Source organism: Mesoplodon densirostris, chromosome 18 (genome assembly GCF_025265405.1).
Source record: "Mesoplodon densirostris isolate mMesDen1 chromosome 18, mMesDen1 primary haplotype, whole genome shotgun sequence".
NCBI lineage: Eukaryota > Metazoa > Chordata > Mammalia > Artiodactyla > Ziphiidae > Mesoplodon > Mesoplodon densirostris.
The window spans coordinates 60,167,944-60,184,680 of record NC_082678.1 but is presented as its reverse complement, the minus strand read 5'-3'; the positions used below and the strand labels follow the sequence as shown (position 1 = coordinate 60,184,680).

Here is a 16,737-nt window from a genome sequence, read left to right as displayed (position 1 = left end):
GTTGAGAATCCGCCTGCCAATGCAAGGGACACAGGTTCGAGCCCTGGTCCGGGAAGATCCCACATGCCGTGGAGCAACTAAGCCCGTGCACCACAACTACTGAGCCTGTGCTCTAGAGCCCGCAAGCCACAACTACTGAGCCCACGTGCCACAACTACTGAAGACTGTGCACCTAGAGCCCGTGCTCCGCAACAAGAGAAGCCACCGCAATGAGAAGCCCGCGCACCGCGATGAAGAGTAGCCCCCGCTCACCTCAACTAGAGAAAGCCCGCACGCAGCAACGAAGACCCAATGCAGCCAAAAATAAAAAACAAACAAACAAATAAATAAATGTATTAAAATAAATTTTTTTACCTCAAGAGGCAAGTCTCCTTGAGCAGTTGAGGAGTAAAAATATTCGTGGTCTGGAGTTAAAAATTCACCTGTTATGTCTTCAGAAGACTCTGGTGAACAAGTTGATTGCACGGACTGATCCTATTAATAAGGTAGGAAATCACTTTAAGTTGGTGTTTACTGTGAACAAATCCCTTTATAGCTGGAGGCAGTGCTAACGATGGAGTAGCAAAAATTACTCTGTGGTCGGGGTGACACTCTCTGAGACCTTCCTGCCTACTTGCACCTCTGGCCCTCCTTCCCCACAGTGAGCTGTGAACCCCCTGGAGCAAATGTGACAAATGACAGTCCTGAATCTCAACATCCTTACCTGCACAGTGAAAGTGGGGGGAGGCTGGGTGACGTTTTTGCTCTAAAATTCACAGGAAGAAAAAAGTCCCTAGACGACTCAAGGTGGGGACTGAATTTAAACACCCCGATCCTCAAGAGCCTAGATACAGTCCACGTGTTGGCGTTGTCCTCCGGGCTGAGGCTGCTCAGAACTGGGACTCCCTCAGGTATTCCCGTTTAAAGGCAAGTGAAGAAGCATGACTTTGGGGCTTCCCTGGTGGTTCAGTGGTTAAGAATCCGCCTGCCGATGCAGGGGACACAGGTTCGAGCCCTGGTCCGGGAAGATCCCACATGCCACGGAGCAGCTAAGCCCGTGTGCCACAACTACTGAGCCTGTGCTCTAGAGTCCGCAAGCCACAACTACTGAAGCCCACACGCCTAGAGCCTGTGCTCCTCAACAAGAGAAGTCACCGCACTGAGAAGCCCGCACACCGAAACGAAGAGTAGCCCCCACTCTCGCCACAACTAGAGAAAGCCTGCGTGCAGCAACAAAGACCCAGCACAGCCAAAAATAAATACGTTAATGAATCAATTAATTAAGAAAAAAAAAGAGTTGGTCTTGTCTAGCCAACTTGATAGAAAGCTCAAGGGTCAGAGCTGAATATAACACTTGTCTGTGTTTTCCCAAGCTCCAATATACACAATGCTTTGAGTTGAACTAACCCAAAAAGTATCAGGCAGGGAGGAAAGACTTCTTCTTTCATGTCAGAGACATGAGGGCACAGCTCCAACAAAAAAGAACTGCTATAGATATTATTTCAATGTCATAATACATAACAACTCAGTTCTAGCAGGTCTTTGGGTTCAAGTTGGCTCTCCAGGCAGCATGACTTACGTTGTAAGACTTCTCAACAACCACAGGTACATCAGAATTTTCTTCAAAGACTTCACTATGCTCTGGCTGCTCATTTTTTCTGGGGGGCAGGTGCCTGATACCTAATAATCATAACACAATCATTGTCATTTGGTGATATTCAAATGGCATGGATGGGGCAAAGGGTGGCGTGAGAGAAGAGATGTAGGCATATTCTGCCAAGGGTGGCTATGTTTCATATGTCAAATCAAAGTGGAGACTAGGCTAGTCTGGCCCCAGCACGTGGCCCTGGATCAGCCACCCTTTTGCTTACCCATTCAAGAGCGATGCTTGACAAGGAGCAGGTTTTAAATACCAAAAAAATCCAAACCAATAGATTTTCTACCTAAGATAAATAATAATTTCAGATGTACCTTCCTTTGATTTGCAAACAACTGTGCAACGATATCCCATGCCCTGATTGCAAGCAAATTACCAGGTAGAAATACACAGTCTTCCGTTTTCACCTACAAATCTCTAAAAGTGATGACAGTAAATGTCATTTGTCTCTAAGTTCCTCAGGCATAGACTCTCTGAGAGCCAGTAGAATTTTTCTGGCTTAAAATGCAACGCAAAGAAGTGGGCAGTAGGGAGTGGCCTTCCACCAGTGCCCTCAGGTAAAAGGTTCGATTCTTTGTGAGGTTAGACCCAGATCCAGGGTCAGTGCATGGAGATTATTTTACTTCCTTTGGACAAAGGAATCTGCTCTGGTAATAGAAAAACTCACGCATCTCTGGACTTCTTTACCTGTCTGAAGGACAGTGGGATTAGAAGGGTATGCTGCTTTTCCCTGGAATTCAGGATTCCCCGACAGGTAGGAAAGGAAAGAAGGCCAAAGGAAACATTCTAGGAGGTTTACTTATGTTTGAGAGCTGACAACTTGCTAGAGCTCACCCACCCTGACTCGTCCCACTGAACGTACCGCTGAAGCTTCGAGGCCCTGGCTGTCTACCACGCTGGTCACCGTCGCGGTCACTGCTGTCTGTTTTGTCACACTTGGTATTTCCTCCTGGCTCATCATTTTTCTTGGGATGCTCTACAGCTTGCCCCCAATCCACGTGCACAGGGACCCTGATGGGGGGCTGCAGCAGGGGATCAGGCCTGTTTTCAGCCTCGTTTTCTAAAGTCACACTACTCTGAGGATGCCAAGGAGGTCCTGCCAGCTGCCCAGTAACTGCTTTCTCTGCCATTTCTTTCACCTCCGCTGGATGTAAGAGAAAGCAGCATTTAAAAGATCACTGTGAACGCTGGAAACAAAAGCTTTAGATTCTTAAAGAGTTATGTCAAATTTTATAGCTCATATGGTCCCAAGGATTGCTTTTTTGGAATTGCTTCATCCTTAGCTTGGCCTGAAGCAGAGGAGAGGAGAGAATTGATGATAGAGTAAGGGAAAGGCAGGATTTCCATTAGTTACAGTGCTTTTTGCTGAATTAGAGTAAAAAGTAACAGGAAACTTGTAGATGGACCTTCTTGCTGTGAAGATTTTATAAGAAAATGACATCTGAAGCCCCTAGTCTGTAGAGACTAACGGAAGGAATTCTATTTGAGTTTGTCTAGCCTTTCTAGACCACACTGAGCTCATATTTTGGAAGGACATATGTATGTGTTCATGTGTGTTTTCACTCCAATTTTCTATACTTTTGCAATGTCACTTAGCATTAGTATCAAAAAACATAGATGCTGTATCCTTTTAAGCTTACAAGATTAAACTGATACAAAAGGATAATGCCCACAAAATATGTGAAAGTGACACTGCAAGCTCTCTACCTTAATAATGTTATATATTAAACATCTATATTGTGTATTTTTACATGTGTTATATAACATACATACATATATATATGTACACACATGTAGAATAGAAGTATTTCCTATATAGTATAGAAATGAATAAAGCACTTCTCTTCTGCAGTTTGTAATCAGAAAGGTCTTGCTTTTAAAATGGAATGATCTAAAAAGAAAAGAATATGGGAGAACAATGCAATACAGGCTGTGTACTTACAGATAACAACAAGGTTAGAAAGATACTTTAAATTTCATTTTGCTCAACAGAATCCATGACTTTATACTCACTTTTCCATTTTAAGTGTATCTCTCCAGCATCTTCATTATTTCTTGACTTTGTGTTATAGATTTTAGAAGACACAGATTCCATACTGATCCTGAATTGCACAGATTTGGGGGAAGAGGGCGAGTGGACACAGACACATCAGTTTGCTCAAGTTCCTGGCACAACCCCAAGCCCATCAGCCCACCCGAAGGACTGTCGCCTATTCTCTGAGCCGTTCCTGAGATTGCACCGACTCTTACCCACCACCAAGAGGCACTAGACTACCCAACGTTCAGCCCACAAGGCTCTACCTGGAAGAGCCTCGGCCAGGGCTGGATGACGTGAGTGGTCCCTGTGGGCGGCCTGGCACGGTGAGGAGTGCACCACTGAGCTGTGTCGTTCTGGTTCGGGCACTGGACTCTCTAGGCCTTCCCTGGCTAAGAAATAACAGGAGTGGGTTAGAAGATCTCGAGGTAGAAGACCCACAACTGAAACACAGCTGCACTAGACAGAATCCTGGTCCTTGGGCTGTAGCAGAGCCCTGCCACAATGCCACAGAACATAGGTGAAGGTTCAGTAGCTGTTCCTGCCCTTTGATCAGAATCCTCTGGTAATATGCACATCTGCATATCAGTGATAGCACAAAAGCTAACATTTGTAAAGATGGTCTTGAGGCACCAGGGGCTCTGAAGAACATTCAGAGATCTTCAGCCTAGTTTCACCGAGTTCGAGACCATGTCCTGCCACTGGCTAGCTGTCTGACTTTGGCAAACTTCAATCTCTCTGGGCCAAGGTTTCCTCATCTGTAAAACAATGGAGTTTCTCTTTCCTCTAAATATTCCATGACTATATATATGTTATCACCTATTAAACTAACTCTTTGAAAATGTGTGATCTATGGCATAGATGTGAATTCCCTTTTATCCAGAATACCCCACTCTCCCACTGGATCAGAGTGCGGAGACTGTTGAATTGGAAAGGTCACATCTAATCAGTTTCTTTGAAGAGCAATTTGGCAATAACTATCAAGAATCTTTAAAATGTTCAAACCCTCTGAGCTAGTAACTCTGCTTCTGGGAATCTATCAAGGAAATAACCCAAAATGCAAAAAAAAATTTACTGACAAGTCACTGTAGCCCTATTCATATTCATAACAGGAAAACAAAAAAAAAGAATAAAACAACCTAAAATTCAACAATGTGGGAAATTCAACAATTTCAAAGTAAGTTTACAGGATGTTTTTAATAACAAGGGATAACCATGCTCTAATAGAAAGCAAAAACTGAGGATACAAAATTGCCTACATGTATATAATTACAATTTTTTTAAGCATACAAAAAGACTAGGTGGATTGGTAGCAAAGTGTTAAACTTTTCTTTAGTCACTTTTTTGTTCTCCTGGGGGAAGAGGGTGGAGCTGGGCAGGCGAAGCCACAACTACAGCTTTTGCTTTGTCATCCAGTGGCTATACCATCACCCTATCTGCCTCTGTCAATGATGTGACTGCTAAACTCTCTGATGCCAGTTAGGTGGTTCTTCAGTTAATTTCCTTTGTAAAGGTAAAATACACTAATCTAAAATGTCTGGGCATTTTCCTTGGTTCTCCCTTAATGTACATATTTAACCAAAATGAATGGAACAGCAAATTTGTCATTAGTTTTAGCCACCACTGGGGGTAGGAACAAAATTTTCTTTCCAGGAGGACTGACTTCAAGCTGTGGATTAATGTTGCCATTTAACCACAGAAAAGGAAAACTAAATTGATATAATACTCTATCTTGAAAAACATTTATTGCTCCATTAATAATTCCTCCTATGCAGGGACTTCCCTGGTGGTCTGGTGGGTAAGACTCCGTGCTTCCAATGCAGGGGGCCTGGGTTCGATACCTGATCGGGAACTAGATCCCGCGTGCATGCCACAGCTAAGAGTCCACATGCCACAACCAAGAGTTCTCATGCCGCAACTAAGTGTCCGCATTATGCAACTAAGAGTCCGCGTGCCGCAACTAAGACCCAGTGCAGCCAAAATAAATAAATAAATAAATAATTTTAAAAATAATAATAATTCCTCTTATGCAAAATAAAATTTGTTTTACCTAAGCTCTTAAAAACCCAGCGTACGCATACACTCTCCTTCCAGTGATTTGTGCCGACACCAATTCATTTTGTTGATCTGGCTAAAAATCAGAGGCCGCAAGGTAACAATGATACTGTTCAACCCCCTCCTTCTGTCTCCCAGAGTCAGTGACGCTTATTTTGAACAACACTGGTTTTCACATAGTTTGGTTTCTGTAGCACTGGTGCATGGAATACTTGGCAATTCTTTCTATAAGAAAAACAATCTGGGGACTTCCCTGGTGGTCCAGTGGTTAAGAATCTGTGCTTCCAATGCAGGGGGTGCAAGTTCAGTACCTGGTTGGGGCACTAAGATCTCACATGCTGTGCGGTGCGACCCAAAAAAAAAAAAAAACCCACAATCTGGGCAGTTTCAGAAAGGCAGGATGCTTTGCTTTTGACAACTGATGAGCTCTGTCTGGCTAACCTGCCAGCCACTTGATGTCCCCTGCAAGTCTCCATTATACCACTATTCTCACTTATGCAATGGAGAGAACTTGCCAAGATCTGTTTCTGGGTTACTGTGCCTCATCTCTCACAATCTCTTTGTCACTAGACATACGAAGATCATTAAGTGGCCTCAGGGTCACATGGGAGTCTAAAGACATGGTGACACAGAGGACAATACAATGTGAACCCACCTGCTGGTATTTTGGTTCCTGTTTCTTTCCACACTGTCCTTGGCTCCGTGAGTGGGCTGAAACTGTTCACCTCTGCTCTGTGTTCCAGGACCACATGGAGATGGCAGCTTAAAAATCAGGAGACACGTTTCAGTGCTTTGATGAAGGAACTCCTCTTCCCCTCACTCTCACATTCTATATATATATATATATTTTTTTTTTTTTGGCTGTTTTGGGTCTTCATTGCTGCATGCGGGCTTTCTCTGGTTGCTGTGAGCGGGGGCTACTCTTCGTTGCGGTGCACGGGCTTCTCACTGCGGTGGCTTCTCTTGTTGTGGAGCATGGGTTCTAGGCATGTGGGCTTCAGTAGTTGTGGCACGCACGGGCTTAGCTGCTCCGTGGCATGTGGGATCTTCCCGGACCAGGGCTCGAACCCGTGTCCCCTGCATTGGCAGGCAGATTCTTAACCACTGTGCCACCAGGGAAGTCCCTTCACATTCTATTTTTAAAGGCATTCTCGCTAAGTGTGTAGAACTATCCAGACCTCTCAAGACAATTTCATTTTGCATGTTTCACATCTAGTAACGTATCTCTTAGCTGGAGGCCTCTACATAGAAATGTTGGCCCCCAAGACTCCAGGCTGAACAGGGCACAGGTGGAGAAGGAGCAGACAAAATAGACATCAAAAATCCCCAAACTTGGACTTCTCTGGTGGCTCAGTGGTTAAGAACCTGCCTGCCAATGCAGGGGACACGGGTTCGAGCCCTGGTCCGGGAGGATCTCACATGCCACGGAGCAACTAAGCCCGTGGGCCACAACTGCCAAGCCTGCGCTCTGGAGCCCACGTGCCACAACCACTGAGCCCGAACGCCACAAATACCGAAGCCCGTGCGCCTAGAGCCCGTGCTCCGCAACAAGACACCGCAATTAGAAGCCCACACACCACAGTGAAGGGTAGCCCCCGCTCGCCGCAACTAGAGAAAGCCCGCACACAGCAACGAAGACCCAACGCAGCCAAAAATAAAAATAAATACATACGTACATACATAAATTTATATATTTTTTAAATCCCAAAACTTTCCCCTATATTAAGGCAGCAGGTTTTGTGGCAGGAGCCCCAGGCTCTGGGTTCTAGTCTGATCTTTGCTCAGACTAACCTAAGAGAGCCTTATGTTTCAGTTTCCTCATCCATAAAACAGGGACAATAATATCTACCTAAATTCACCAGGGGGATGCTATGAAAATAAAACACAACAACAAAAAAAGGCCACAATACTTCGGAAATAGTAGCAGCAAAATAAATGCAAGCCTATGCCCTTGATCCAAAAGAAAGACTTTGCGATCTGCTTACTCCAGTTTTAACAAACTTAGTTAATTATATTTCCTAACCTATTAAGGCAACAAATGTGAGATTTGGGGATGGCAGCAAGATGCCTAAAGGTGAGAAGATACATAAACATGATCATAATCTCTCTGGAATATGACCTCCAGAGGCTCTCATGGGGTGGCAGCATTGTATCGTGGAACACCACAGTAACCGCTGTTCAGAAAAGTGTGACGGTCACCAAGGAAAGGCCAGGATGTATTTAGAATATATCCAAAGTAGGTATTTAGAATGGGAAGGGAAGTTTGTAATGTTTTCATTCAGTAGGATTAAAAATTTGAGAATGGAGAAATTAAAAGAATGAATTTCACTTGTCTGAAAAAATCATTTCGGTGAAAATGCCTTACTCCTTGATTATGCTAGAAAACCAGGGTACACTTTTTAAAGAACAATTGAAATATGTGTTTTCCACATGGTCTCATGTACTAGTAGGTGGCTTCCAACAACGGCTGTCCTCAATTCCTTCCCTCCCTGCCATTTGGGAGCTGGAATCTACTTCCCTCCCCTTGAATCTGTGCTGCCTTCATGACTTTGACCAACGGAAAAGCAGCAGAAGTGACACTGTCCTAGTTTTTAAGAGGCCCGGCCGCTTCAGCTTTCACTTGGGAAGCCAGCTGCCATGCTGCAGAGAAGCTTGGGTGAATGAAAAGCCAAGCGCGAGAGAGGCCATCTGGGGGAGCCTAAGGCACCAGACAGGTAAGTGAAGCCTTCTTGGGTCTTCTTGCCCAGCCCAGCCTCCAGCTGAATGCAGTCGAGGGGGTGATCCCAGCCGATGCCACATGGAATGGAAGAACCACTCAGTTAAGCCCTATCATATTCCTGACCCACAGAATTATAAGAAATAATAAAACATTGTGATTTTAAGTCACTAAGTTTGGGCTTTTGTTGTTGTTGTCGGACAGCAATAGGTAACCAAGACACAGTATACAATAAAAGTTATTTCTAATGGTTTTCTAGCAAACTCTAACTTCCAGTAGAAACAGAAAAATTAAGAATCTAAGTAAATTCTTTGTGCCTCCTCTTTACATAAAAACAAATGCCAAGGCTCTTCCAAATGTTCTAAGTGAGGACTGAAGCCTCACTGAAATTCAGCAAGGAACAGTGAAACAGCCCTAGACTGGGAGTCAGAAACCTGCCCCTGACCAGCTGTGGGCCTTGGCAGTAGCGCAGCAAGGCACGGGGGTTAAGTGGGAGTCGTCTGCCCTGTGCAGGCCTAAGCGGGCGCACTGCAGGTGGAGGATTTTAAAACAATAATAAAACTCACCAAAAGCCTGCTTTTTATTACCATGTGCCAGCAACTCTAAACAATTTTAGTAATAAGATCTTCCTTCCAATGGTGCTGACCTCTCCTACTCCACCCCGCTCTCAGCCATACCAGTGGATCTTGGAAAGTTTAAGTCTCTGAGCTTGAGCTTCGCACTCTGTAAAAGGATGGGCTCAATCCACCTCTAAAATTCTGATTCAAGAGGCAGCCAGCTCTGCATGTGTGAACTTGTTCAAATTCATTCGTTTAGTCCTTCCCTCAATGACTGTTTATCGAGTACCTTCTACGTGCTAGGCCCCCTTCTAGGTGTGGGGACACAGCATGAGTAAGACCTGCCCTTAAGAAGCTCATGGAGGAACCACTTGAAGAGAAACCCATGGTTTCTCACATCCTCTGAGGCATCTTCTTTGACTATCGAGTCCCTCTGTTCCCCACTGGTGTCTGAGATACTCACAGTAGAGCTTGTGGTTCATTCATCATAATATCCCAGGGTCTAATAAATAGCCTCTTGCTCTATAAATGTTTGTTGAATGAGTGAATGAATGAATTAAAAAGCAATTTAGAATGGGGATTAATACCTGCCCAAGATACCATATTTGGTGAGCTGAACTATATAAAAGTGTCAATACTTGATTTTTTTAACCTATAAAACAATTTCACATGGTTCAAACTTCTCTGAATTTACAGAGAAAGACATGGGCTGTGTGCTGGGTTTGGAACAGGAGGTGAAGAGTTATCTATCTTGGAATTCCAACCTAGAGGCCTTACTTCCCAAAGCCAAGAGGACCCCACTGTGCGTTGGCTGTGCAGACGTCAGTCCTTGCTTGCAGGTTAGGGGCAACGCTGAACCCGGCTCCAGAGCCTGCTGATGCTGCCCTGCTCCCACTTCTCAGCCTTACCTGTTGGCCCTTCTCCGACGGATCCCTAGTGCTTTCTTCAGGGACTTGGGGGAAAGGGGTGAAAGGTGTCCAGCCACAGCTGCTTCTTTTCTTGGACCTTTTGCCAAAATGTCCTCCTTGGAAGTCTCTCATTGCTCTTGGAGACTTTGCTAGGGTCGGGCAGTTGCCCTCAGTGTCCGGCTGTAGGTCTCCTGGCAGCTGCATGGCAGGAGGCATATAGCTTGAAGATGGGGGGCCCACGGTTGAATGTGAGTCATAGCGGCTTGCAAACTCTCTTGAGGAAGCCCACAGAAACCAGCCCTCCTGCTCCTTCTGTATCATCTCAAGCTTATCTATTTTCTGTTGAATATTCCTCAGCATATTGGCATTCTGGTGCAGAAAGGTCTGTGAAATCTTTAGATTCAGCACACACTTACTGATGTACTGCTCGGTCAGGGACCTGTTGCTCACGTTGCCCTTGGCTCCTCTGGCTGGCTCAGGCAGGCTGGGTGAGCTACGTGAACTATTCTGCCAGCCCCAGTCCTCGAAGGAGAGCTCCGTGTCAGCTTCTGAAGAGCTGTTGTCCTCGTGGCAAAACCAGCACAACGCCTCTCTCTCCATCTCTTCCGACTCTTCTTCCAGGGACTTCAGCTCTTCTACCTGGTTTTGTCTGGCCCCCTCAAGAGATGAACCAGTTCCTGGGGGCTCTTCCTCTTTGTCATCGCCCATGTCCAGGCAGCCTGAGTAGATTTCGTTGACTTCGAAGCTGCAGAGGCTTGCCTGAGAAGCAGCATCTTGGTTCTGTGTCTCCTGGGCCTCCAGACTTGGGTCTGGGACCGGAGGCTCTGGTGTTGCTTTCTCGGTGGGAGTGGAGTGACGCCTTGGTGAATGAAGCTGACCACCTGCTGAAAAGAGTAGCAACATGCAGCTGATTAAAGTGATTGCAGCAGCTCAGCAGCCTTGGCTTGTTGTTCAAGCAGCATGAGAACACAGAAAAAAGCTTTTTATCTTCCCACTCGCTTTCCAGTTAGGAAGACTACCAGATACACACACAGAGGGTGAGAGGGTATTTCTAACTAGTTTGATGTGGGTTGAGATAGAAAATTTGGGGGACTTCCCTGGTGGCCAAGTGGTTAAGACTGGGTGCTCCCAATGCAGGGGGCCCGGGTTCGATCCCTGGTCAGGGAACTAGATCCACCATGCATGCTGCAACTAAGGAGTCCACCTGCCACAACTAAGGAGCCCACCTGTTGCATCTAAGACCCAGTGCAACCAAATAAATAAATAAATAAATAAATATATATATATATATATATATATATATGTGTAAGAGAAAAAGAAAAGAAAATTTGGGAAGGATCAAACCCAGGAGGAAATGTTCTAAGCTTAAGTTATAGTATGTTCAAAACACGCATAACTTCAGGACAAGCAAATGACAGGCCCCTGAATCTTAGGACTAAATTCATACTTTACACAAAAGGTGTTTGAATATTCATGTCAGTTCAAGTTGTGCTCTTTGTGAGCATCTGATCAAAGAAGCTGAGACAATGCCCAAGAAGCCACTGCACTGAGAGAGATAATACCTCAAAAAATAACTCCAGGACTGACTACCCACCACCCCTGGTTGATGGTGTAGAGCTTGCAGAGAACGGGTCGAAGGAGCCAAGGTAGTAAGAGCTTGGAGGGCCATTCTGGAGGCTTCCAGGCTTGTCCAAAGAGTCAGAGAAGAGTCACTTGGCCAGAATCCAAAGGCCTATGCTCCAGCTGCGTAATAAACCTGGAATTGTGAGCAAGCCACAACCTCTCTGAACCTTAGTTTTCGCATCTGGAATATGAGGGCATCAAGCCAGGTGATTGCAAGGTCCTTTCCAGCTCAGAGCTCTAAGGTTTCCAAGTATACTAAAAAGCAGTAAGGCTTTAGAAAAAAGGTTGGAAGGAAACACCAAAATGTTAACAAATTATTTCTGACGAATTGAAATGTTAAGTAATCTTCTTTGTATTGTTTAGAATTTTCTATAATGAGCAGGTAATAGCTTTAAATTTTAAAAATCACCATTTTTATTTGTGAAACAATTAAATACATTCCTAAATCATACTAGAAAGAAACAGATTGTTACTGCACAGTTCTGGATCCAATCAAGGTGTATATGGAGCCCAAAAAGTTTAACTTAATAATTTTAAGGATCTTGATATTTCCCTAAGGCATCCATCTTTCCCAGTATAAGTTATGAGTATAGTTTGGAGGAGTTGATTAGTTGCAGCTCTCAGAACACATTCATGTCAAAACCTGTGGGTTAAGGCCATACCTGTTTCCTTCAGCTCTTTTATTTGCAATGGATGTTCTGAAGTCACTCCTAAACAGACATTGACATCAGGATGGAGTTCATATCTCTGCACCCTGGGACTCACAGTTGGCTGAGTTCTCTGGGCTCCAATAAAATCCTGTAACAAGGGGAGTACCGGCAAGGACATGTCTGCAATCATCTGAATGTCACTGGTGTTTTAGAAACATATCTAGGTGTCAAATAAACCCCATTACCCCTGTTGGGTAGACTGACTATAGTCCTGATAAACGAATTAACTGTTAATTACCAATATTTAAAAAGTAATAACAGGGACTTCCCTGGTGGCACAGTGATTAAGAATCTGCCTGCCAATGCAGGGGACATGGGTTCAATCCCTGGTCTGGCAAGATCCCACATGCCACGGAGCAACTAAGCCCGTGCACCACAACTACTGAGTCGGCACTCTAGAGCCCGCGAGTCACAACTACTGAGCCCGTGTGCCACAACTACTGAAGCCCGTGCCCCTAGAGCCCGTGCTCCCCAACAAGAGAAGCCACCGCAGTGAGAAGCCCGCTCACTGCAACGAACAGTAGCCCCCACTCACCACAACTAGAGAAAGCCCGCGTGCAGCAACAAAGACCCAATGCATCCAAAAATACAAAAAAAATAACAAAATAAATTTTTAAGAAAAGTAATAACAGTAGCTGTCATTCATTGAATCGCACTGTGTGCCTACAGGGTGTCCCTTTTACGTACTGACTCTCCACAGCCTCCCTCCACAATTCCCTGCTGCCCTCACCAAGTTAGGCAGTTAGAATTTTCTTGGGAACACAGAGAGGGTGTAATGAAATGAGGATTTCCAAAATATCCTACAACTTGGTCTCTAGCTTCTTCTTGGTCTCTAACTCCCTATCCCCTGAGATAGGTAAGCAGAAATAAACTCCCAACAACTTCACAGCTTACCTTTAAGTCATTTTTCAGGATATACTGGATATCTTGAAGGTTCATAGTTCGGTCTTTCTGGTTGACCTGGATGCCTGACTTAACGATGTCATAGTAAGGTTTCGGAAGCCTGACATCAGCTTCTAAATAATTTCCCAAGACTATGGTTTCTTTAATAACTGAGCCATCTAAGTCATCCCAGGGTATGCTGTCTGTTAAGGAAAAAGCCATAGGAAGGAGAGACATTAAGAAATCACATGAAATTGTCTAACCTTTGTCAAGTCACTCAACCTCTTTAAAATTAATTTCTCTCTGTAGAAAATCTACCGGAAGCCCAATAACAAAGGAGAAACCACTTGACCCAAATAACAGGGAAATCCCTGCCACAGAGACAGGAAAAAATCGTGTCAGCCTCATGTAGGTATGGACTCTCTGCTGGCAGACCTGGGGACCACAAGGGAATGTTTTCTGGTGTCAAGTAGGCTTGCCCAAGACATTCACTTCATGGAAGGTGTGGTTTTTGCCTCTGAGACTGTAAACACTGCTAAATGGGGGCTGATTCTCACCCCCTTAGTGAATGTGGTATGTATGCCTTCACCTTAGAGTCCTATATGTTTGGAAGGGTTTCTATGTCTTTTAAGTAACACTGCTTATACATACGCTGGGTCCTGGGTGTGTTTGATTTCACAGTTTACTTCTCAGAGGCCAGTCCTTTCCCCTCGTTTATAAGTTCTTAACATAGAGAACAGACTTGCAGTTGCCAAGAGGGATGGGGGAAGGGAGCTTGGAGTTGGTAGATGCAAACTATTACATTTAGAATGGATAGACAGCAAGGTCCTAATGTACAGCACAGGGAACTATATTCAATATTGAACTATATTCAATATGGTTTTTCAATATGAGAAACCATAATGGAAAAGAATACAAAAAAAGAATGTGTATATGTGTATAACTGAGTCACTTTGCTGTACGGCAGAGAATGACACAACATTGTAAATCAACTATACTTCAATTAAAAAAAAATTTCTTAAGGGGCATCTCACAGAGACCCCTAAGCATTGACAGCAATATTCAGTTTAAAAACACTCCTTGGGGCTTCCCTGGTGGCGCAGTGGTTGAGAGCCCGCCTGCCGATGCAGGGGACACGGGTTCGTGCCCCGGTCCGGGAAGATCCCACATGCCGTGGAGTGGCTGGGCCCGTGAGCCATGGCCGCTGAGCCTGCGCGTCCGGAGCCTGTGCTCCGCAACTGGAGAGGCCACAACAGTGAGAGGCCCGCGTATCCAAAAAAAAAAAAAAAAAGGGCTTCCCTGGTGGCGCAGTGGTTGAGAGTCCGCCTGCCGATGCAGGGGATACGGGTTCGTGCCCCAGTCTGGGAAGATCCCACATGCCGCGGGGCGGCTGGGCCCGTGAGCCATGGCTGCTGAGCCTGCGCGTCCAGAGCCTGTGCTCTGCAACGGGAGTGGCCAGAACAGTGAGAGGCCCGCATACCGCAAAAAAAAAAAAAACCACTCCTTGGATTAAATGCATTACCACTGACAGGCTAATAGATGGGCTTTGCTGAGTCTTAAAGAACAGGTTAAAAGAGAAAGATTTCTGGGAGATCATCTTATACCTTCCATAAACCCAAAGAGGTTTCCTTAAAGACGTTTTTTTTGCCTGTGTCCTGCATTTTCATAAAACTAAGTAACTCTTGGGGGAAAAAATAATCCAACCTAAGAATAGGGACTTTGGTCACCGTCAATGAGTTCTTTGATCTACCTGTTAAAATCTCCTGTATGATCACAGAAAAGCTGTAGATGTCTGACTTCACTGTGGCTGCCTTCTGTAAGATCACCTCCGGGGCGGCCCAATTGTACAGCTGGGTGGGGAGGGATACTCCAGTCAGGTCCTTGTGTACACCTCCATCCCGGCTATGGAAGGAAACACAAGGTGGGGCTCATGTCTTAAAGGATCACTGTGATCACCACGCCGCACATGTGTGAAACATTTGCCTCTGAAGACTGACAACCACCCTGAGCTTCCAGAAACCAGCTAGACCCTGAGCTAGCCCACACTGCCTGCTATTCCAACGCCTGCAACTCCTTACCGTTCCTACCCGAGCAGGCCCCACCCTGCCTCCCACCTCCTCTGGCCGCTCTCTCCTGCTCACTCACTCCTCTCAAGTCACAGGGGCCCTCTTTCAGTGTCTCCAGCATGCCAAATACATCACCACTTCCGGTCTCTGCACCGGTGGCTCCTTCTGCATGGCATGCTCTGCCCACAGATCCTAGCATGACTGGCTGCTTCTTGTAATTAAAGTATTAGCTCATAACACATATATATGGAATCTCAAAAGAAAAAAAGGGTTCTGAAGAACCTAGGGGCAGGGCAGGAATAAAGACGCAGACGTAGAGAATGGACTTGAGGACATGGGGAGGGGGAAGGGTAAGCCGGGACGAAGTGAGAGAGTGGCATGGACATCTATTAGTTCAAAAATCACCTCCTCGGAGAGGACTTACCTGACCACCTAATGTAAAGTAGTCCCAATTTATTGGCTTCAGAGCACTTATTATCTGAATTTCTTGTTCACTGATTTATCGTTTATAATCTGTCTCCCCTCCACCAAAGTCAGCTCCACGAGGGTAGGCCACTTATCTGTCTCTTGTATCACCGTATCTCTAAACTTACACCAGGGCCTCAATGCTTACCTTTTGATTAAATGAACCTAAGACTCTTTCAAGAACCCCCTCAAGCCCCACCTGCTTCATCAAAGCCTTCGGAGACTCTTCCAGCTCTTCGTGATTGCTTCTTCTCTGAGCTCTGCCCTCTTGGGAATGAGCCCTCTCAGTTTAGCACTCAGAGGTTTACTGATTGGCTTGAATGACTCAACTTCGCAACCAGGCTCTTTGAGAACTAAGTCAGAGTATCCTAAATGTCTTCTGGGCCAAACAGAGTCCTCAGGGTGATCAGCGCTGACTTCTGCCCACAGCTGTCATGAGCATCAGATGAGATCACACGTGTGGGAACACTCCGTGAACCACAAAGCACTAAGCAAGTAAGGAATTAATATGAACATTATGGTAGGCATTTGGTAAAGACTTGGTGATGCTGGTTGATAATTAAGAATTAAGTTTTTGGGAATTCCCTGGAGGTCCAGTGGTTAGGACTTCGGCACTGTTACTGCTGGAGCCCGGGTTCAGTCTCGCACGGGGAACTAAGATCCTGCAAGCCATGCAGCGTGGCCAAAGAAAAAAAATTAAGTTCCTAAAAAGCAAGTAACCAGAAGTTCTTTTTGCTGGCAAAGGAAAGCTTTTAGAGGATGGGATGGACTTCTCAGACTTTGAACAAACTTCCCTAAGTAATATTTCTTCCGGTAGAACTTTTGATAGATGGCAATGAGTTCAGGAAGCCATGAAGCTATAAAAGACTGTATTTTTGTTTTGTTTTCTTTTTTTTTTTTAAAAGATGGTACATTTAGACTCTTTAGTTGTATTGCTCAATAGGCAAGTGTGGCCTAGGTGTCGTGTGAACAGCGTGTATACACATGCAAATATTATATTAGTATCACAGGAAAAGCAGCAGCGTGTTTTATTGTCAGAGATATATTCTGAGGACCTAGCATACTTGGCTCTTCACCTTGTAGG

At 45.1% G+C, this 16,737-nt stretch overlaps 1 protein-coding gene across 4 annotated transcripts in view; it reads right to left on the bottom strand.

Moving 5' to 3' along the window:
* The window catches only part of TEX14 (testis expressed 14, intercellular bridge forming factor), a 72,674-nt gene that overhangs the window by 24,334 nt on the left and 31,603 nt on the right, over nt 1-16,737 (bottom strand). For 3 of the 4 annotated variants that reach the window (XM_060080932.1, XM_060080933.1, XM_060080934.1), the window contains exons 10-19: nt 14,873-15,024; nt 13,135-13,325; nt 12,193-12,328; nt 9,908-10,791; nt 6,382-6,488; nt 3,938-4,063; nt 3,650-3,738; nt 2,499-2,780; nt 1,559-1,659; nt 355-474 (exon numbers count right to left, since the gene is read on the bottom strand). In XM_060080932.1, coding sequence (XP_059936915.1) covers nt 355-474; nt 1,559-1,659; nt 2,499-2,780; nt 3,650-3,738; nt 3,938-4,063; nt 6,382-6,488; nt 9,908-10,791; nt 12,193-12,328; nt 13,135-13,325; nt 14,873-15,024 — 2,188 coding nt within the window. The remainder of the gene's footprint in view (nt 1-354; nt 475-1,558; nt 1,660-2,498; nt 2,781-3,649; nt 3,739-3,937; nt 4,064-6,381; nt 6,489-9,907; nt 10,792-12,192; nt 12,329-13,134; nt 13,326-14,872; nt 15,025-16,737) is intronic. The other variant, XM_060080935.1, reaches the window with a different exon arrangement.